At 38.3% G+C, this 22,309-nt stretch overlaps 2 protein-coding genes, 1 non-coding gene and 2 pseudogenes across 7 annotated transcripts in view; 4 read left to right on the top strand and 1 right to left on the bottom strand.

Annotated features, from left to right (window-relative positions):
• Positions 1 to 300: 300 nt before the first annotated feature.
• On the bottom strand, positions 301 to 392 carry Trnak-uuu (transfer RNA lysine (anticodon UUU)). Its single transcript is given in 2 exon segments — positions 301 to 336; positions 356 to 392. It is a non-coding gene; the product is annotated as a tRNA-Lys (tRNA).
• Positions 393 to 1,963: 1,571 nt separating this feature from the next.
• Positions 1,964 to 13,778, top strand: LOC106875185 (uncharacterized). Its single transcript, XM_089350386.1, has one exon. It carries the CDS (start codon positions 3,401 to 3,403, stop codon positions 4,286 to 4,288), a length of 888 nt encoding a protein of 295 aa, XP_089206512.1. The 5' UTR covers positions 1,964 to 3,400; the 3' UTR covers positions 4,289 to 13,778.
• LOC128247289 (uncharacterized) lies at positions 6,146 to 13,778 on the top strand (annotated as a pseudogene). Its single transcript, XR_016241385.1, has one exon. The product of XR_016241385.1 is annotated as an uncharacterized LOC128247289 (transcript).
• Positions 10,358 to 13,778, top strand: LOC149135973 (uncharacterized; annotated as a pseudogene).
• Positions 13,779 to 15,722: 1,944 nt separating this feature from the next.
• Positions 15,723 to 22,309, top strand: part of LOC106875188 (protein CFAP20DC) — a 42,109-nt gene continuing 35,522 nt past the window's right edge. The window contains exon 1 of one of the 4 annotated variants that reach the window (XM_052966914.2): positions 15,723 to 18,111. The gene's annotated coding sequence lies outside the window, so the exon portion shown is untranslated. Of the gene's footprint in view, positions 18,112 to 20,568; positions 20,759 to 22,309 lie in introns of those variants that run through there. The other 3 variants (XM_014923228.3, XM_014923226.3, XM_014923227.3) reach the window with 3 other exon arrangements.

Raw genomic sequence — 22,309 nt, 5'->3', positions numbered from 1 at the left:
ATAGAGCTAGTCCCTCGTTGTTTGCTACAGCTGAAATAGTACTATTTCACCAACAAAATATAGAATTTCGCCGTTTCTTGTTCATCATCCAATGATTAAAGATTTTCTTTTTTCAGAACAGAAGCATGGGCTGTTAGTAGTTCGGAACTAAAAGAGGATAACTGATAAAAGAAAATCAGAAAGAATGGAGAAAAACCAAACAAAGTAATCCTGAGTTGTTTCCTTATGTATATTTATCAACTTAAATAATCCGAAATGAAATTTACTGTATTAAAAAGAAAAGAAAAAAAAAACTGCCTTCGCCCACAGGGGGACTCGAACCCACGACCCTCAGATTCCTTCTTAGAAAGAGTCTTAAAAGTCTGATGCTCTACCGACTGAGCTATGCGGGCGCAGCTGGGAAAGGAGTTTGTTTTAATATATTTAAAGCATACTAATCACCCGATTTTAAAATTATATTTTAATGTATTTTAAGTATACTAGAAATAATTTGCGAATAAATATGATTTGTATTTCGAAAGTCTCTACTGATCTTTTGGGTTATGTGAAACTTTTGTTATTTTTTGTATTTTGTTCGTTTCGGCCAGTACTTTAAGATGTTAATCGATATTTTTTTCCCTTTTAATGGGTAATATCGATGCTATTTCAGAAATTATTTGAATTTTGAAGTTCATAATTAATAAACTCTTATCAGGCAACAAATTTTAAAAAAAACATCGTATATTATAACCCTAGTAACTATTTATGTGTCGTTATAACGTTGTTTAGGCTCTATTGTGAATCGTGAGTCCCAGCCATTTAAGTTCATCGTCGAATATTTTCGTTCTTTAAATATTAAAATCTGATCGTATTATTTTTAAAGGAAGACACGATGACTACGTAAACAAAAGCAGGAAAGTCTACGTTGTCACTCTTAACGCTCTTTGATATTAATAATGGTATTCTTTCGAAAGAATACCGTAATGATAGTCATCCAAATCGTCGATTTCAGAATGGATAATTGGATTTCGAAGCTAATTGGATCGATCAAGTACGTTATTATGTATTGAAAGGATTACCGAATAAATCAAAATAGCGAATGCTTTCTTTGACAAAAATTTCCTCCACCAATCTCTTTTACAATCGGCAAAACTATCTTGCAGTAGTTGTTCCGGTTCTTAACGTTCGAATCTACATAGGCGCTGGAGTGGCAGTGTGGTAATGAAATAAAGTAGTTTGCTTATGAACCACATGGTTCTGGGTTCAGTCCCACTGCGTGGCACCTTGTGCCAGTGTCTTCTACTATAGCCTCGGGCCGACCAAAGCCTCGTGAGTGGATTTGGTAGACGGAAACTGAAAGAAGCCTGTCATATATATGTATGTGTTTGTCCCCCCCCCCCACCATCGCGTGACAACCGATGCTTGTGTGTTTACGTCCCAAAAGAGACCGATAGAATAAGTACTAGGCTTACAAAGAATAAGTCCTGGGGTCGATTAGCTCGACTAAAGGCGGTGCTCCAGCATGGCCGCAGTCAAATGACTGAAACAAGTAAAAAAGTAAAAGAGGTAACTTTGACTTTCACCTCTTCGGGTTCGATAAAATATAGTACCTGTCATATAAACGAAATCGATGGTAGTGACAGTACGCCACTGAAAGTTTTTAATGGTGTGGCACCGCTCGGTCTGAAATCGAATCTTTTACCAGATCGAACAATGCCGTCCTGTTCACAATTACTGGACAGTATTTTTATGACGTATATAATAAGGCCAATCACATAGATGCTTAGGGATTTCCGATCAATTATTTATAATTTTATTCGGTTTTTAAAGTTGAAGGAATATGTCTTTCTGTGAGGATTGTGAATTTACATTCTATGAGTGAATTTCTAAGTTCTGCAAAATTTTGTTTGGTTAATGAAAAACGCATTTGCGATATATTAGGAAATTAATTGAGATGGTAACATTAAAAAAAAACGTTGAAGAAAAAAAGGTAAATTTATAGTTTCACACCCAGCTCGATTTCGGTAGTAAATAATTTTTTTCTCCCGCGGTTTTACAATTTTTTAGACGCAACAGTTCTTTTACTAAATATCCTTCTTCGCCGTATTATTCAAAGGATCTCCGTATTTTTACAACATTTTTGTTTCGTCTATCAGTTTTCAACAGACCAAACAAATGTTTACGATATCGTGGATTACGATTTTGCAAAAAAAAAAGAAGTTTTCAAAATTTTAATTCTCCACCATTTTTTTATTTTTCATTTTTTTCCGACATTTTATTAATAATATACGTAGATTACCAGTTTGAAAACAAAAAATGTTTTTGAATTTTAACTTTTAGAAAACATCCTCCATTGCTCTCCACCCCTTACGAAACCAAATGTTTTATGTAGTGTATAAGTTCTTTTGTGCATGCGTACATTACTCCTGAAACTGCAGACGAAAATAATAAAGCCCTCGCCAGAAAGTTCGGTATGCTAGAAATAACAGCTAAATGCCTGGAAAGTATTTTTCCTCAGATTAACAACGCATTGAATTTCGATTTTTCTCAATTTTAATCTATACTCAGAATAATTATTTATCAACACAATAAAGTATGGGCAAATTATTGTTAGAAAAAAAAAATCCTTTTCATTTTACTTTAGGATTTATGAAAGATAAAAAAAAAAAACACATAACCACACGCTAAAATTCTCAAATTTGAGGGCTTTTTAATTTGGGCGATTTCTGAAGAATTTAGTAAAATCCGCAAATCTTGAGGGATTTTATTGATTTATTTATATATTTATTTATTTTATCTAAAACCAGGTTTGTAAATCCGCCCATCACGAAGACGAAAATAAAAGTTTTGTCGTAATATCAATTGTAGAACTGTAATGTTGTGCGTATGCAGGGCAAATTAAGACTTCTGATTTTTTTTTCTTTTCTAAATCTCTAGTTTGCATATCTATTTAAACTTTGATGCCAAATAACTCGTACTGAAAACTTCGTTAATTATGCAAATTAATTTATGCAAATTACGAAAATGTACTCAGTTACAATTTTATTCGTATTCTTTTGATCAACTCCTCTCTCTGTTTTTGTGTGTGCACTAAATGCGGTCAAACAATAAAACAGAGGGGTTTTACATTTCTAATCAGCCCTGCTCCCATCTTGAACTTGGGGAGACTTAAGAAGTCAGCTTATTCTTATAAATCTCTTAATGCAACGAGGTAATACATTGTAATGACAAGTTCATAGAATACCTCCCCCTCTTTGGAATAGAAATTAATTCTGGTACATCGGCGGGAAAATTCGTGATACGTCGCCACAATTGAAAAGAAATTCGGAGGTGTTATATCGCGGAAGTCGAAACAATAATTTCATTATACATGAAACTTTTAAACTTTTTTTAAACAAATTTTTAATTCTTATTACTGAAAATGGATAGTCCAAGGTTTGAGATGATGAAACTACTGTCCAAAGATTATTTTGTGCAGTATTTACAGGAGAATAAATTAATTTCACAAGATAAGAGATGTTCATGCCGTAATGAAATGTCCGTATTACCCTTCCAGCGTGCAACAGACGGCGTTACTTGGAGATGCCGCAAGTGCAAGAAAACTGTCTCAATTCGGAAGAATACATTTCTAGAAAGAAGTCAGTTGCCAGTCTTCAAAATTTTTAGCATAATATTAGATTTCATCTGCGAAATGCCAGTATCAAGCTCAATGTCCATGAACAATGTCAGCAAGTGTACGGCCATTCAATGGTATCAGTATTGCCGCGAAATATGTTCGAAAATATTAATAAGAAACAGAAAGAAATTGGGTGGCCCAAATCATGTTGTAGAAGTAAAGAAATGTTTAATGTTCAAAGACAACAATCAAGTTGAACATGTTGAACAGTCATTCTGGGTTGTTGGATTCTACGACAACACTCAGAAGATAGGATACATGCAACACATTCCAGATACAAAGGCAGAGACAGTGGAGGCGGTCATAATGGAAAATGTGGTACAAGGGTCCATTATATTTACAGATGAGTGGGCCAGTTACCGTGAACTCCAAAGACTTGGCTATATCCACAATACTGTGGACCACTCTCGGAATTTTGTGGACCCAGAGAGTGGTGCAACTACCAATCATGTGGAGGCATATTGCTCCCGAATAAAAAGTAAACTGAAATATAAATCCGGATCGAGCGGGAACATGAGATGGTTGCACGTGGAGGAGGCCGTGTACAGAGAATTCTACCACATGAAATGCGATAAATCTTGGGAAAATTATAAGACCTTTATAAATCATATTGCGGAAATTTACCCACAATGAGATTTTTGAAAAGTTTGTAAAAGATGATTCGTCTCAACATATTCCTGTGTACTTTTTCGGGTATACCTCCACATGTGTGATTCACCCACCCGCCCAACTTTGTTTCATCATAACTTTCCGAAAGTGAATAATTTTAAAGTTTGTTCGACTATGGCAGCAAGCTCCGGCAACCTCGCTTCTATGATGGGGACACTGAGGACGGAGGAGGATGCTGTGTCGTACCCACAAGAAACGGGTGTTTTACCCCAAAGAAAATTATGTAAAAGGAAGAAGCATGTTATGAATACAAAAAGACGTGGTGGGAATATGTACTGGCGATGCTCGCACCGAGAATGCATGGAGTCTGTGTCAGTGAGGAAAGACACATGGTTTGACATGTATTGATGTTTTTCTGGGGCGAAAGGTAAGGGATCTTTCTGAATTGACGGGCACCACTTTTCATTTATGTTTTATGTAGTGTTTTTGGTACCGAAACACTTTCAAACTTCGTATACTTGTATATTTTGTGTTATAGAACAGATAAAAAATTTTGTATTCGAAGTTATTTCACGTTAAAAAATTGTCTTATTTCGGATAATTTCAACCAATCACTGACGTCTATTCAGTTGAATACAGTTACTGCTGTAACGGTGTATATGGTATTAATCCCTATTCTGTCATTTCCTATGGGCTAGACTGTTCGTAAACACGTGTGTTGCTTATTTTTTCATTTTATTTTGTTCGTTGTATAATTTAATAGCTATTTGTTCATTTTTTGTTGCTTATTTTTTCATTTTATTTTGTTTACACTGTGTGTGAACACCTTAATTTTTTTCTTGTATTTAATTGTTTGTATTTTATATTATTTTATATTACTTTGTGAAAATGACTAGTCTGGACCCTCGCGGTCCAGATGGACTATATGTAATCTGAATCTTTCCCCCCCTTATTTTTTTTTTTAACGGAATCCCACGTTTTAGGCTATGGAGATTCCGATTCTACAAGAGCGGATATTACCAGGAACAACAATAATTTCTGACCTCTGGCGTTCATATAATACACTAAACACGCTAGGATATAGACATTTAACCGTGAACCATTCAATAAATTTTGTTGATCCGGTTACATTTGCCACAACAAATCACATCGAATGCCTATGGAAACATGCCAAGAACAGGAACAAAAGAGAAAAATGGGACAACCCGGAATTTACTGCAAACACATCTAATAGAATTCATGTGGCGTTACGAATTCAAGGACGAGATCTTCCAGAAGTTATTGGAACAAATTCGACACCTAGATCCATGCGTTTGAAACATTACAGAGTGTAAGTATCTACGGAGCATAAGTATCACATTTATTTTTAAACTTAACTTCAAACTTCATTTGTTTTCTATTTTGATAAATTCTCTCTGTTGAAAATTATATTTTTATATTTTAAATAATTTGCAACTTCAGGAAATATGTTTTTATATTAAATTTGTGTTTTCTAATAATTGATAGATAGATACATAGTAGATAGATATCAGTAAGTAAGTAAGCCAAAGTATCAACTCAAACCAGCAGGCAGACAGACAGACGGACACACAGATAGCTCAGCAGGCAGACAGGCAAGCAGGCTGACAGACAGCGACCACTTTCACTTCTGACAGCTAATAGCGTGATAGTGCCAAAATCTCAAATTCAAAATTTCAACCCCTCCCACTTCCCAAGCAGGCTATTTACATGCTAGAAATAACAACCAAATCAGATACACCCATCAGCCCCACCAGCGCGCGTAATTCAAAGTTGTTCACTTTGAAATCAACACGTGAAAAAATTAGTTGAAGGTTTTTCACTTTCGGATTTTCACTATGACTTCTGCATATCCCAGTGTAAATGGAATTAATCACCGCGATATTTCTAGAAAATAGTACATTGAAATGTGAACAAATTATAGATATATTATATTATTGGGTAAAAGAAGATTTAGCAAAGGGAATATCCCAAGAATGTCATATAGCAAATGTAGCCGTAACACATTGGAGAAATTTTTGCCGTGATGTATGTGCAGAATATTATGTTGCACAAAACATTAAGCTAGGAGGACCAAACCGAATTGTGGAGATAGATGAAAGTGCGTTTGTCAGAAGAAAATACAATGTTGGCCATCGGGTTAAAACGCAGTGGTTGTTTGGTGCTTTGGAAAGGGATACAAGATATTTTTTGGTGGCAGTGGAAGACAAGACCGTATATTGCCTGGTACGACTATAATTTCTGACCTCTGGCATTCGTATAATACGCTCAATCAGCTAGGATATATAGACATTTGACTGTAAATCATTCTATAAATTTTGTTGATCCAATAACATTTGCCACAATCAACCACATAGAATGCTTATGGAAGCATGTAAAGAATCGCAACAAAAGAGAAAGTGGAACAGCCTGAAGTTTACTGCAGTCGCATCTGATTGAATTCATGTGGCGTTATGAATTTAAGGACGAAATCTTCGAGAAGTTATTGGAACAAATTCGACACCTAGATCCATGCGTTTGAAACATTACAGAGTGTAAGTATCTACGGAGCATAAGTATCACATTTATTTTTAAACTTAACTTCAAACTTCATTTGTTTTCTATTTTGATAAATTCTCTCTGTTGAAAATTATATTTTTATATTTTAAATAATTTGCAATTTCAGAAAATATATTTTTATATTAAATTTGTGTTTTCTAAGAAGGTGGACGAGTGATTGATAGTTAGATAGAGATCGCTCCGGCGAGTCAGTAGCCAAAGTATCAACTCAAACCAACAGGCAAACAAATAGCTCACTAGCAGATTTTTCTACTTTCACTTCTGACAGCTAATACCATGACAGTGCCGATCTTTCTTTTCGGGCATTGGATAGAGAATCACCAGGATCATATCGGTGGGCCAGGAGTCGAAGTGGAAATTGATGAGACGGTTATTGTAAAGAGAAAATATAATCGTGGAAGACTTGTAAAAACCATCGGGCTTTTCGGTAGAATAGAACGCGAAACAAAAAAGTAATTTTTGATACCTCCTTCATCTGAGTGTGGTAAAGAGGAAAGGCGAGATTCCGTTAATTACCCCCCACATATGCCAAGGGTCCATAATATATAGTGATTCTTGGGCTGCATACAATTCTCTTGGAGATCTTGGGTATACTCACTTTCAGGTCAGCCAAAGTAAAAATTTTGTACTTTCTACAAACTCGTTGGTGCACACTCAGACAATAGAGATTGTGGGGATCAGTGAAAAGAGTAGTCATTCGTCCAGACATCTGTGCCTGTTACTAAAAACAATAACTCTCTAGATTCCAATTTATGGAAGGTATTAAACTTGCTGCCAGAAGAATGCACGTATTCTTATTGGCAGCTGCAAGTCTTTACCCTGGCCCGAGATAATTACACTATTTTTTTTTTTTTTTTTTTTTTTTTGGCTCGGGTCAAACAATATAGTTTAAAGGCCATGGACTGACGATGTGAATTTTTCGAGTTCTCTCCCCCGTTCGCAAGCGCGCCTTTTTTTTTTTTCATATTCGTTTAGAGCAAGTAGTTTTACACCTATTACACTATTTTTTTTTCTTTTTTGGGGGGCTCTGGTCAATCACTATGGTTTAAAGGCTGTGGACTGACAATGTGAATTTTCCAAGTCCTCTCCCGTTCGTGGGCACCCCTTTTTTTTTTTCCCTTCATATTTGTTTAGAGCAGTGGTTCCCAAACTTTTTAGAGACGCGACCCACTATTTATGACACAAGTTTATGGCGACCCACTTAACTCTACTGGGTAAAAACATTAATGAAAGAAACAAATTTATTTCAGATTACATTTTCATTGAGGCCTGTGAGAAGGATGAGCCTTTTTCTTGCTACGCTCAATAATAGAATTAACATCAGGTTCAATGCGCGATAGTTTCAGCCGTAAAGAATTTGAGAGCTGCAGTTTATTTCGAAATTTGCTTGTTATTATTATTATTGTTGTTGTTCTTATTCTTCTTATTATTATTTTGCCTTTCAAGCGGATGGACGTGTCTCCCGACGCTCCATGAGTTATTGTCAACTTTGCATGTAAATCGTTTGTAACTTGTTTTAATTTTTATATATTGTTGTAGCCAAGCCAACTAGGTTCTTGTGGAGCTAGTCAGTTAGGTGAAATTTCCCCCATTTAGGGGCGAAATTTTCGTTTGAACATTTCTATTTTCACATTTTTACACATAACATTTTTACAAAATGTCATTGAAGAGAGCAGCGAGCTGTTCTCTTCTCTCTGCATCACTCCCCGACAAAAAGAATGACGTGTCAAGTCGCATTTCACCCCGCCCAGTTACGCCATAAAAGGCAAAGTTTCGAATGCCAAGGAACGTTCTGCCACGTGCAGCGTTCCTGATTCAATTCTGTTTAATAGACTTTCTGACATGCACTTCCCAGCTCTCACCTCCACCATTGCTTCTACACCGGAGAAGGAGGAAGAAAAAAAGAACAAAGAAAACAACACCAAGACCACAACCAGTAGCCATTGTTACAGTTTCGCTCCCTCAGCTAAGCAGACCTCGGAAGAAATCAAAGTTACAATGGCAGAAATAAAGAATGCCAAGGAATTGTTAAGAAAAGATGGCAATAATGTCTTTCTTAACACTCTACAAGCGACAAACAGAAAAACAATAGTATACAAGGTTTTCAAAACAAAATACCATAAAATGGAGAGTGCTACTCCACAGAAATTGGAGATAGCTCTAAAGCCCATATGGGGCCAAAAAACTTTCGTGAACAAAGGGAAGCGCTTTGGAACAGTGGAAGTATGCTTCCCAACAGAAGAGGATGCCATCCGGCACTCCACAACACCATTAAAGGCGGACGATCTATTACTCATGCCGACATACCTTGGTCGGCACGTGACAAAATTAAAAACTGAACATCTCCTGTCTAGTGGCAGCTGTGCTCTTCGACATTGAAGAGACTGCTACTATTCTGGAGGTGCATAGAATAAAAGAAAAAAAACTGATCGAGTATGGAAATGCAATTCCTTGTTCAAATTGAACAAGATAGCATAAATGCCATACCCGACGCAATAAACCTGCCGGATGGCAGTAGGATACACGTTGCTGTAGAGGGGCGCAGACCAAAGTGCTACCTCTGCAGCAGCGAAAAACACCTAAAGAAAGACTGCCCCATCTACAAGCAAAGAGTGGAGGCAGACAAAAACAGAAAATTTCTGCAGCAACGACAACAACCAACAGCCTCCACACCACCAACACCATGAAAAACGACACCACCATCTCCAGCCATCACCAAACCAACACCAAGAACCTCCACACCAAAGAAGAAAATAACAGAACCAGCAACAACAACAACAACAGAAATTGCAAAAAAAATTTCGCCAGACCCTAAGAACATTCCCTTTCCAGATCAGATCAGCTCGGATTGTGCGAGCACTGATAGTAAGAAAGGGGAGTGGCACACTGTACCACCAAAGAAAAACAAAAGAAACAAGTGACAAAGAGGGGAGGCGCAAAAAAGGTGAGCTTCCCAACATCAACAACAACACACTCGCAACAAATAGCACCACAAACGTAACAGCTATTAACACCAAAAATGAACATCTATTAAACTTTTTAGAAAACAGTACAAATACAAATATCTCAAACTTCATTATACCCTTATACAACGCACCCCCAGCATACATACTCAGTTATTTCATGTAAAAAATTGTCTTATTTCAATAATTTCAACCAATCACTGACTTCTATTCAGTTGAATACAGTTACTGCTGTGGCGGTGTATATGGTATTAATCCCTATTAGTTCTGACATTTCCTATGATCTAGAATATTCGTAAACACGTGTTGCTTATTTTTTCATTTTATTTTGTTCGTTGTATAATTTAATTGCTATTTGTTCATATTCTGTTGCTTATTTTTTCATTTTATTTTGTTTGTTTGTGTTTAATTGTTTATATTTTATATTACTTTGTGAAAATGGCTAGTCTAGGCGAGTTGTATAGCTTATTAAAAACGGAAGAGGATGCGGTGGAGTACTTAACAGAGGAGGGTGTCATACCGGCAACAAAAAAAATGTGTAAATGGGCACTTAATGGCGAAAAAATCCTTAAGTAATCACATTATGTGGCGGTGTACTGTCAGAGGTTGTTCTGTTAAAGTTTCCATTAGAAAGGAAACTTGACTGGAAGGTAGCACACTTCCTCTGCGGACTGTAGTCCTTTTCTTGTACTCTTGGGTCAAGGAACTGACTACAGTCCGTTATTGTGTAGAAGAACTGCGGATGAGCCCCAATACAGCTGTGGATTATAACAATTATGTGCGAGAAGTATGCACACATGACTTGCTCATGAGCCCAGTTCAAATAGGTGGTCCTGGGAAGATTGTCGAGATAGACAAGACAGTCTTCTCTAGGAGAAAGTATGATCGAGGAAGGTTGCGAGACCAGACAAGTGTTTCTATATGCTTTGTCATGAAACACTTGAAGAATGTATCCGCCACTCCGTCCTGCCAGGTACCACAATATTTAGTGACCTGTAGAGGGCGTATTCTCATATTCCGGAGATCGAGGGGTACAGCTTTCAACATAGAACGGCGAACCACAGTGTCGAGTTTAACTCGTTAGATAACACGCAACAAATTGAAGGTACTTGGGCTTGTTTAAGGCCATGGACTCCCGTTCACAAGCGCACTTTTTTTTTTTTTTTTTTCCAATATTCATTTAGAGCAAGTAGTTTTACACTATTTTTTCTTTGTTTTTTTGGCTCGGGTCAATCACTATGGTTTAAAGGCCATTTACTGACAATGAGTTTACCGAGTCCTCTCCCCTCCGTTTGCGTGCGCGCTTTTTTTTTTCCATGTTCGTTTAGAGCAAGTACTTTTACACCCATTGCACTTTTTTTGTTTTTTGGCTCGGGTCAAACACTAGTTTAGAGGCCATGGACTGACAATGTGAATTTTCCGAGTCCTCTCCCCCACCCCTGTTCGCGAGCGCGCGTTTTTTTTTTTTTCCCTATATTCGTTTAGAGCAAGCTGTTTTACAGCTATTGCGCTATTTTTCTTTTGTTTTCTTGCCTGGGTCAAACCATTTCTAGTGGGGTACAAATTGAAGTCTTGCCAATACAACCCGACGGGGAAAATGTGGAGGTGTACTGTTAGCAGTCGATTTTGTAGCATTAGGCAAGACTCAGATGCACGCCTACTGTTGACCCTTCTCCTAGAGTTGATGTATTACTGGGCCAAAATAGAATGCAAACAGTGTTGTGGTGAGTGAAGTTCAAATTACATCAGAAACCATTGTTAACTGGTACAATTACTTCCACGATGTTTGTGCTATGTGGTGCTTTGACCACCCTATACAACTTGAAGATGTAGAAATTGACGAATCCAAGTTCATGGACAGGAAATAGCGCGGTTGTTATTGACAAGGGCATTAGGTTCTTGGAATGGTTGAACGAGACAGTGTGAGATGTGTCTTAGTTCCTGCAGAAAACAAGTGCAGTTTTGCCAGGAACTATGATAATCACAGATTCCTGGAGCGCATACAATAACCTGCCACACCATTCCACTGTCAACGACAGTGTCACCTTTGTGGATCTCAACAAACACCAATGAAAGAGATGTGGAGTCAGGTGAAATCAAATTATCGGAGGATGCATGGAACGTCCGATAATTTGTTTCCAACATACTTGCAGGAATTTTGTTGGTGACATTACAACAGCAGTAATATTTTTATGTGCTTCATAAAATGTATTAGTATTATCCTGTATGATTTCAAAAATGTGTTCTGTTGTTTGATTTATCCTCAAATTCATGGAAATCTGCATAATTTTATATTTATTTCTTTTGTATTGTAGTAATTTGCATTTCTTTCTTTTCTCCATGCACCTTTCAGATCTTGTAACTTGTATATTTTAAAAATTACTTTACAAAATTGTCTTCTACACATGGAAATAACCCGTGCAAGCAAAATTTGGTCAAACGTTTCTTTTCTTTTTTTTTTTCTTTTTGCTTTTGAGTTGGTAATCATTACACCAAGAGTCTGAACCAAATTTAAAAAAAAAAAAATTGCTACCACACACAATAACATTTCCATTTTCTTCTCTGAAATTTGCATCCACTGTTTTCAAAACAAAAGTGCATGCCAACCTGGATTTTACAGAAATAAGAGAAATGGTTGGAACGAACTCTAAACTCTACCTACTTCAGAACGGACTCCAGCTACTTATACATACGTAGTGACTTCATTTGGACATAGAGTAAATGCGAATTTAAATCAGTAAATTTCTGCTAACGAATCAACTGCATTCTTCTTTGAGTCACTTTCATTACATGGCTTTGCTAAGTCAATTGATGTGTTTTCCATTTGACTTAAAACCTTTCCATGTCTACACGGACACCACACAAAACAGCAATCATGGTGGTATACCTCTTTTTCTATAATCGGCCGAAATCAAGAAGTGACAATGCTACCTTTACATTCTCTATTGTCAGCATTGAGCATTACCTATTCTTTCTCTCTCTACTGACAACACATCTCACTGTCGACTACAACCAGCAAGCAAAGTTTTTGTCATTACATGGTACACCGCAAGACTGCTACGACAACAATTGGTGACCGACCGATGTTATTAGAATACATCAACCACAACGATGCAATTGGTTACCCCAAATGTGATTCGAACACAACAACAACCCTGCCACAATTGCTGACCCTCGAGCTACAGGATTGCAGTCTTCGTTGCCTTATCGATTACATTTGGTGGGCTCAACTTCAAACACTTTCTGCTTCTGCATTGCACGTCGTTTCGCTGTATCGCTTGACCTCGTGAAGACAATCACAGTCCATGCCAGTTACATCAACAAGAATTACATGACACGAACCTTCACAACAGTTTTCAATTCCATTGTCACACAACACAAAAGGAGGGAAATCGCCGACTCAGTGGACTCCCACCAATTACTTTCCACTTGCCAGTGTACTGCAGCACGATGCACAGATCCACCAGAGAGACAGTTGGCATGCATAAATGCAACATTTAGAACAGCTATCCAACCAAAAGAACTAACCTTTTTCTCACTTTTCAGCATAGACCTTTCACAGGACACTATTACCAACCAGGTTTCGTCACTTTTCTTGACTCATTTTGTGCTTTTCATTCCTTTTGCTGCACAACACAATGTTTGCACATGCATATATGCATGCTTGCACCCAGTTTCTGTACACGTCTATAGGCTTTTTTTTTCTTTTGCATGCAATACTTTTCTCACGAGAAGGATATCTCCTCCTCACTTTATAACTCTCCCATTTTTCTCTTACTATTTCACCATCGTTCCATCAACAGACATAACTTTATCGGTCCCTTGCATGATGTCAGAATGATGAAAACAGGACAAGTAGAAATTTAAGGCTGCGCAGTAGCAGTCGAGAAGGCACACTCCTTCTTGTACAGATATACTCTGCGATTGTTGATATGTTTATATGTAACGGTTTAATAAAAATATTTTGTCTATAACTTCGACTACTGTCATTATTCCATTGAGTCGACCTCATAGCAGGCCATTACATAAGCATACATGCAAAAACAGAAAGCATACCCCCCCTCTCTCTCTTTCTTTCTCTCTCTCTCTCTTTCTCTCTCTCTCTATCTCTCTATCTCTCATGAACATGTATGCAATAGGTGTACAATATGTGTTTGTGTGTGTGTGACTGAAGCTAGCCATTCACACATACATGCATAACAACCTCTCTTTTTCTCTGTCAATCACACACACCAGCAAAACACCTTCACATACACACCACACTTGTCTTGCACACCCCATCAACACACACACACAATTGCTCTCTTTCTCTCTCTTTCTCTCTTTCTTTCTCTCTCTCTCTCTCTCTCTGTCTCTTTCACTTTACACTGACTTCAAGAGAAGTTCCCTTATCCCCAACGTAAGTAAAAAAAAAAAAAAGATTTATGGAAAGTGACAATCTTTTTCAGAAACATAAACAAAAGCATGTGCTTTATAAATGACAGTCGTTTGAAATGTCATACTCCACCACCACCAAAAAAAAAAAAACTGACTTTTCTTTTTCACCGGATTCCTATGTTTTTGACGACACATTTAAAATTTTTTTATTTCTCTTCCCCTCCACCCAATTTTTAATATTTTACCTTTTTTTGATCTCTGCAGAAAAATATGGAGATTAAGAATGGGAGGGGAACAAATTTTTTGTGAAAAATTTCAAAATTGATCCACACCACCGTTCATTTTCACTTTTAGACAGCAGGATGGGGTGTGGACCAATTTTGAAGTTTTTCATTAAAAAATTTGAAATTAAAAGATATCCATTTTCCTGAAATTTATGAGGCGGGGCAAAAATGGATTGCGTGAATTTTCCGACAGTCCTCTTCGGAAAACATTTTCTCTAGAAATGTCTTTATAATCATAATTTGTGCCATTTGAATGGTATTTGTACATGGCGGTGGGGTGCTGGCTGGTCTACTGACAAGCGTGCGTGCATCGGGATGTCCGTTTTCCATGCCGGCATGAGTTGGGCGGTTTGACTGGAGGCTGTGCCAGGCTCCAATCTGATTTGGCAGAGTTTCTGCAGCTGGATGTCCTCCTTAATTCCAACCACTCCAAGAGTATAGTTGGTGCTTTTTACATTCCACTGGTATGAGAGCTAGTCAGGCGGCACTGGCATTGACAATATTTGAATTGTGCTTTTTATGTTCCACGAGCACAGGCGCCAGTCTGAGAGACTGGCATCGACCACATACAGATGGTCTTTTTATGTGCCACCAGCACAGGGAGCAAGTCAGATGGCACTGGCATCGATTCGCGCTTGACAGTGCTTATGTGCCACAACTACAATTTGATTTTGATCTTGATTTGCTTTTGATTTTACTTGACTCAATAAGTCTTTTCAAGAACAGCATATCGCCCAATGATTCAAGGGTACTTTTAAATTGGGTTGGTTATACGACACTGGTGTAGGCTATGGCTGTGATCTCATTCTACTTGCCAGGTCTTCTCAATCACAGCATATCTCCTGTCATTGCCTTTGTGAGGCCTAACGTTCGAAGGTTGTGCTTCACCTCCTTCCTGGGTCTCCCTCTCTGTTAGGATGTGACACTTCTTCACACAATTCTGCAGTTGCCTTACCAGGAATGTAGCATCAGTGCTGGTTCTACCTGGCACAAAACCGAACTGCGTCTCATCTAGATTAACTCTCTCCCTAATTAGTTGGGCTATGACCCTCTCTGTGACTGTCATCACCTGATCCAGCAATTTGATACCCCTGTAGTTATTTCTATCTAAGGCATCACCTTTACCTTTGTAGCAGAAGAATCTCAGTAATGATTCCCGATGGGTTGGGAGCCCTAATTGCTTTATCTACTAGGGTGCTATTGATTCGGGTAGTTGGTCCCTCAACTGGGTCAACATTTGGCAGGCTCTCGTCCTCCCATTCATTATCCACATTCAGCAGTCTTTCATAATGGCATTTCCAAGCCTCTTTCTTTGCAGAATCATTAAATGCAAGTGAACTATCATCCATGTGGATACATTTCTCTCCTGTGACATTGCAATCCGAAATATTTCGGTTCTTTGGTTCTCATGTCGTTGAACATTGGCAAACGTCTTTTCTGCTTCTCCCTTGTCTATATATACCTGTCTCCTAGCCTCCCTTCTAGCTATTGGATACAGTTCCCTGCTACCCCCACTCTTCCAGGTTTTCCAGGCCTGTTTCTTTGCTCTAATGGCCCTGTCTACAGTATTATTTCACCACCATGTTACTCTAGGTCTGGAAGGGACTTTGCACCAACCGCAGACTCAGTCTGTGGTGCTCAGTAAGTTGTCACACAGGAATTTCCAGTTTCCCGCTATGTCACAAGTCTGTAGCTCCTCCTCCCTCATCAAATTTCTCAGTGATGATGTCTCTAAATCTCTGACCATGTGAAGGGTTCTTAAGCTTCCAAATCCTTTTCTGGATTGGTCTGCTCTTTGGCATCCTTCTGGCCTCGAGTCTAAAGTTACTGATGACTAGTCTATGCTGGGAGATATATTCTTCACCAAGGAGGGTCTTTGTATTTAAGAGCAACCATTCATCCCACTGTATGTGTCTATTTGTCCCCCCACCATCGCTTGACATCCAATGTTGGTGTGTTTACGTCCCCGTAACTTAGTGGTTTGGTAAAAGAAACTGACACAGTAAGTCCTGGGGTCAATTTGTTTGACTAAAGGCAGTGCTCCAGCATGATTGCAGTGAAATGACTGAAACAAAAGAATATTGGTAAATTTTGATGTTCGTGTTGTACTGTTGCACACCACGTGGTATCTATTATGGAGGCCTAGAGATTTAGCCTGGGGTGGGGGTGACAAATACCTTACTCACTGTCCAAGGTGTTTTGTTCAGAGAAGTGGGAAGACTTATGGCGATGGAGTGAATGTAACAGTAGTAGCTGCTTGCAAAAGCCCTGCACACAGGTCGCTTGCTCCCAATGGGTGCAGTCAGTGCTAAGGCAGTAGTATGACTGTCCTATAGTTCTAATGCAGCCCTGCCTGTCCCAGAAGTGGAAGCCCCTAGAAAAGGTGGGCTAAAGAATGCATGCTCAGAACAAGACCGCAGCCAGCAGGACTTCAATGGCAGAAATTGAAAGAAAATGAAGATGATTGTAGCAACGTAGAACTGTCTGCACCAAAACAGATGGGAAGCTTTTTAACTTGACCTCTCTTCGTTCCTCCACCAAAATCAGGGAGCTGCTCTATGCTGACGACTCAGCATGCATGGCCAGCAGCTTTGAGGACACACAATGCATTGTGGACCAGTTTTCTTGAGCAGCAAACACGTTTGGTCTTAAGATCAAAACTTCAAAGTCTGAGCTGCTCTACAAGCCTCCATCAAGATGTCCTAACAGATTGAGAGAGCCCGAGGCAGTGACAGTATGCGAAAGTCTTTATCTCTCTCGGCAGCACAATGGCTTGTACTAATTCTTCAGACCTCAAAGTTGAGAGGCAAATACACTCGGCCAGAAAGGCTTTTGGTTCTCTCGAGAAGTGTCTACAGAGCTGCCATGACATTGCCTTCAATAAAGGTGTACTGTGTTCCCTTGTCTCCTCCACGCCAGGGAATATAGGCACATCATAGCTCTGACACAAGTCCATTTTCGTCATCTGCATCCCATCTTGCCTATCAGATGGTGGGATTGTATTCCTGATGTAGAGGTTGTGCGCCGCACTGATACAGTTAGTCATTGCTGTTGTGCTGAGTGAGACATGTTTGCAGGATGGAGGGCAGCTGGCTCCCGAAGGCAGTTTTCTACATTGAACTGTGTCAGGGCAGGAGGAGCCGTGGTGGCCAAAGGTTATGATACAGGGATGTGCTGAAAAGACATGAAGAATTCCGGCACCTCCTCAAACACCTTGGAGGAGAAGGCTCTGCTGTGCAAAGAATGGCACCAATTGCTGAAGTTCGTAATTCCAGCCACCAGTGAAGAGAACAAGGAAAATATGAAAGGTGTCATGTACTCATTGCACCAAGTAACTTCACTTGCAGCAGGCCTTGTAGCCCACATGCAAGCCTGTCAGAGATTATTTGTGAATAGAACTGTCAACATTGACCTGACATACTATTTATACGAAATTACAGGATATCTCTGTTGTCACTTTCGGCTTGTATCGTAGAAATATTTCATTTTCTAAGAACACTTTACTTTTACTATTTTACAACAGTAAACTGCATGTTAACTGTGTGTGAAATCTGTAGTTTTTTTTTTTTATGTGGAATCATGCCGGAACTGATATGACCAGTATATGAAGTATTTGCTGAGATTGATCCAATGGATTATAAACAAGGTATGTAAGAGATTACTTATTTTGGTACAAAATTTCTGTGTATATTTTCTGTTGGCAATTATTATTTTTTTTCTCACACACACAGATGTTCGTTGTGGATCAACATAGTTCAATACAATTATGACTGGGTAAATGAGACGGGTAGGAGTGCTAACACACGTCCTCCGTCCATTTTTCTGGCAGTAAAATCTATTAATTCTTTCCTGCTCTCCTTTCTTCCTTCTACAACTGCCTTTTGGGAGAAAATTATACTTATTTATTTTTGATGAGGAAAATGTAAGTAAGGTTCATTACTGTCTCAAAGAACCAAATGTTATACCTAAATTTATGTCAAGCATACAATTAACACCCATACACTTGCTCCCTCTCTCTCTCTCTCTTTCATGGAGACAGATAAAATAATGATTTTTTTTTCTTTTTTCTTGTTATTCATTAGTCGGAGAGGTAAGAGGTAGAGTCCATGAATCACTAGAGTCAATTTAACAATCTTGCAAACTCGTTACATTGATGCGGTTGACATTCACTTTCCACTTTCAAAAGTTGAAGCCTTCAGAAAATAATGGCTTTGAATTTTGTCACAAAGCCAGCAATTTTAGGGGAGGTATAAGTTGATATTATCAACCCCAGTATTTTATTGGAGCTTATTTTAATGACCCCCAAAAAGATGAAAGATAAAATTGACCTCAGCTATATTTGAACTAAGAACATGAAACCAGAATTGCCACAAAGCATTTTTGCCTGGCACGGTAGCAATTCTGCTAGATCTCTCTGCTTTACAAGCCAGTAGAGATAATAACATGGATAGGAAAGGAAGAATTGAGCATAAGTGATTAGCAAGCTTACCTGCCAGATTAGGATTCAAGTAGTAGATTACAATAGCTTTCAGAACTACGCTACTATGATATATTGATTTTTTGGTTACATGTTACAGAATTATGGTTGATGTTACTCTTTCTCCATGCGTTCTGCTGTTGGTTGTGCTTCCACTATGGCGAGATAGAAATTCGCAGCTTATGCCTATTTGATTCTTGTTCCTATACCTGTGCTTTTTGAAATAAACAAGTAACAGAACTTGACGGTGGCATCGTGGATAGAGCAAGGAAAATCTCTTGGTGACATAAACTTACAGTCAATTGAAGACATCTTAACCTGGTTCATGGCATTTGAAGCAAAAGCTTACGTGTACGAATTAAAGGATAAGCTACAAGATAATGACCAAAGTTCTATGGCTGTGAAATTCATTTATTTGGAAGGAATACAAGCATTAAAAATTATCCAAGACATTATTCTGTCTTTCAAGAATAATTTATACTGATTAGCAAGGAGAGATTAGGATAAAGGTTTAGAAAGGAATTAGAATTTTGGTTTGTTTATTGGGGGTAACTTGGATGAAGTTGAGCTATGGTGTGGTATTATTCACTCGATGTATTCTTGTTCAATTTAGTAGACTCTTAGAGATGCTGGTGGTGGAGAGGAAGAGGAAATTGCTGCTGGTTTTGCGGAATTGTGTTGAAGCACCGTTTATAAAGTTAGGGAAGAAAGGATATGGGATTGTGAGTCAGCTGATAGAGTAAAATTAGTTTTTGGATCTCTGTATTATCTAGCGGAGAGCCTGTCTTCTGTGGAACCTTCTCTGCCTGTACCCTCTGATGGTGAGTGGCTATACGCAAAGAAAAAATGTGCAGCAAAATTTAGATTTGAAATTACGTTGGCTCAGTAATGAGAAATAGGCCATAGCATATCAAGTGATCATAGCTTAATTGTTAGGCCATAGTGTTTCTACTGTGGTCATTCGGTCTTAATGATTTCGAATAGAAATTTCCATGACTTCCCGCCAAAACATTATTATAAATTGGGTCGTGTGTCACACAATCAGAGCAGAGGCTTAAGAGGACAGGATTTTTGATCACTCCTCGATCTCGGGTTAAAAAAAATCATTTGTCTATCATTAACACTGAACTTTCTCGCCTCTCGCCACACGAATAAGTAGCAAGCTAGTTCTTAGCTAAACGCAACATACATAACTCTACTGGTAATCAGCTATATAGCCAGCAGTAACCTATGGGATCATTATGTTTATGTATAAATAAATGATCTTATAGAAAACCTAAAATCGACTTAGTTTTATATGAGAAGCAGCATGCAGCTTAAACTAGTCCAACCAAGTAACCAAAATATCGATGTTCCAGCTATCTAAGTTACAGATGTCTTAGGAAATAGTACGTGGAGAAACACTGTTCAAAATTCATTGATTTGTTTAATCTCTTTATTTTCTCTGTTCTAAAGATAGCTAATTATTTGTTGTTAATAAATCTATTAAAAAGATACACTGTTTCGATGTTATAGATTATAGCTTTATTTGGCTTACAAACCAGACAACACTTGCAACAGTTCTTTTATAATCTGACTAATTAGAAGCTACAGTTTGTATTTTCTCTAACTATAGTTATCTCCCTTAAGCACCGATCTCCTAAAACTGTCCTACTTCTAATTGTTTATGATTATCGCCACAACTACCGAAAGCACTTTCATTCGGATTATTTACATGGAAAGCGTTAATAGTATCGAGGATTAAACAAAATTTACACTTCACTAAAAGCTTCTCACCAGCGAATAGCAGGGATATTTTGAAAATCTAATGCAACAGGTAACATGTCTAGCTGTCAGTTTTTTTTTTTTTTAATATTTAGCTTGTCGCTGCAAATTTTCTTTTTAAGCGACAGTGACAATTTCGCCGTAGTTACTGTTCGCGCGCGCGTAATTATGTATTGATATATAGTCGTACAGTGCTACAGTTATGAATTTATATATGCTTATATAGGTAATCTTCAAGTTTAGGGTGGTAAAAAAAGTAAATAAGAATAGGCATAACTACAGGGTTTTACCCCTCCCCCCCCCAGACTTTGGGAGGTCATAACTTTCAGAAAATTTTTCTGAAAATTATGACCTCCCAAAGTCTGGGGGGTAAAACCCTGTAGTTATGCCTAAGAGGCGGGTAAAACCCTGTAGTTATGCCTAAGAAATATATATAATTGAAATGTAAAGATAGATAGATAGACAGACCATGGATCTGTGGTTGATGCAAAATGAGAGGTGAGTGACACGGTGGTGGAATAGTATTGTAGGTAGAACCTTAAAAGCTAAGGTACAGGCCTGGATAAACTGGAGAAACGTTGGGGAGCAAACAACAATATTAAGTAGCTAGAAGAGAAGCTTAACGTCAATAATGATAGCAATGTGAAAAGCCAAAAGTAGGAGGCATGCACATGTTCTGCGAGGAGAAGATCTGAAGTGTGAAACGTTCTGGATTGCAAATTAGTGTACTGGATAGAATCGAGTTGTTTAGCAGTGTGCATGAAATGATAGTAGTATGTTATGCCCTCTCTGACTAACCCTGCAAATGCTATGGAAACAAGTTGTTGAGTGATAAGAGTGCATGAATGAGAGACAGTTTACTCCAAAGAGACCGACAAAAGGAATAGCCACTGAAGTTGACAGATATGCTGTCGAAGGTATGATTAAAAATATTACGCAGGAGAACGCATTTGACCTAGCAAGGATAGTCACTGAGGTACTTTTTAAACAGTTGGTGTGGTAATGCACTAGTCGCTGGCGTAGTCAGTCAGATAGTACAAGAAGGTGTCATACCCAGTGACTGTCAGAGCAGTCGTAATAAAAATTACAAAGTGAAAGGAGATGCTTTAGAGTGAACTAACTACAGAAGTATTAAATTGATGGACCAGGTTAAGAAAGTTCCTGAAAGACGATAGCACCACTGCAGGAGTCTATTGATGCCCTCTTCTGAGTAAGACAACCAGAAGAGAAGTACGTAACAAGGTGTTAGCCCCTATATCTAGCTTTTGTACACCTGTAGAATGTTTTTGACAGGATTTCATGCTTGTTTGTTGGTCACTAAGAAAAGGCAGATGGTTTGTGAAGACCCACCAAAACGAGTTATGAATGAATTCAGCAAAGAATTTAGCCTTCTGGTTGGTGTAACTCAGAGCACAGTTCTTAGTTCTTTTCTGTTTATAATTTTACCATAGTTCCCTAAGCTAGATCAGAGGAGTTTGAGACCTGTTGCCAGTGGGAATTCTTGTATGCCAGTGACCTAGCCATCATAGCTAAATCAGTTAAAGATATTGAGAGGTAATGAAAGCAAAACCTAGGACCAAGAGGCCTGAGAGTAAATGTAGCA

The sequence above is a fragment of the Octopus bimaculoides genome, chromosome 4 (assembly GCF_046866305.1).
Source record: "Octopus bimaculoides isolate indiv1 chromosome 4, ASM4686630v1, whole genome shotgun sequence".
NCBI lineage: Eukaryota > Metazoa > Mollusca > Cephalopoda > Octopoda > Octopodidae > Octopus > Octopus bimaculoides.
The sequence above is the reverse complement of the archived record's forward strand: the minus strand, read 5'-3'. Positions and strand labels throughout refer to the sequence as shown.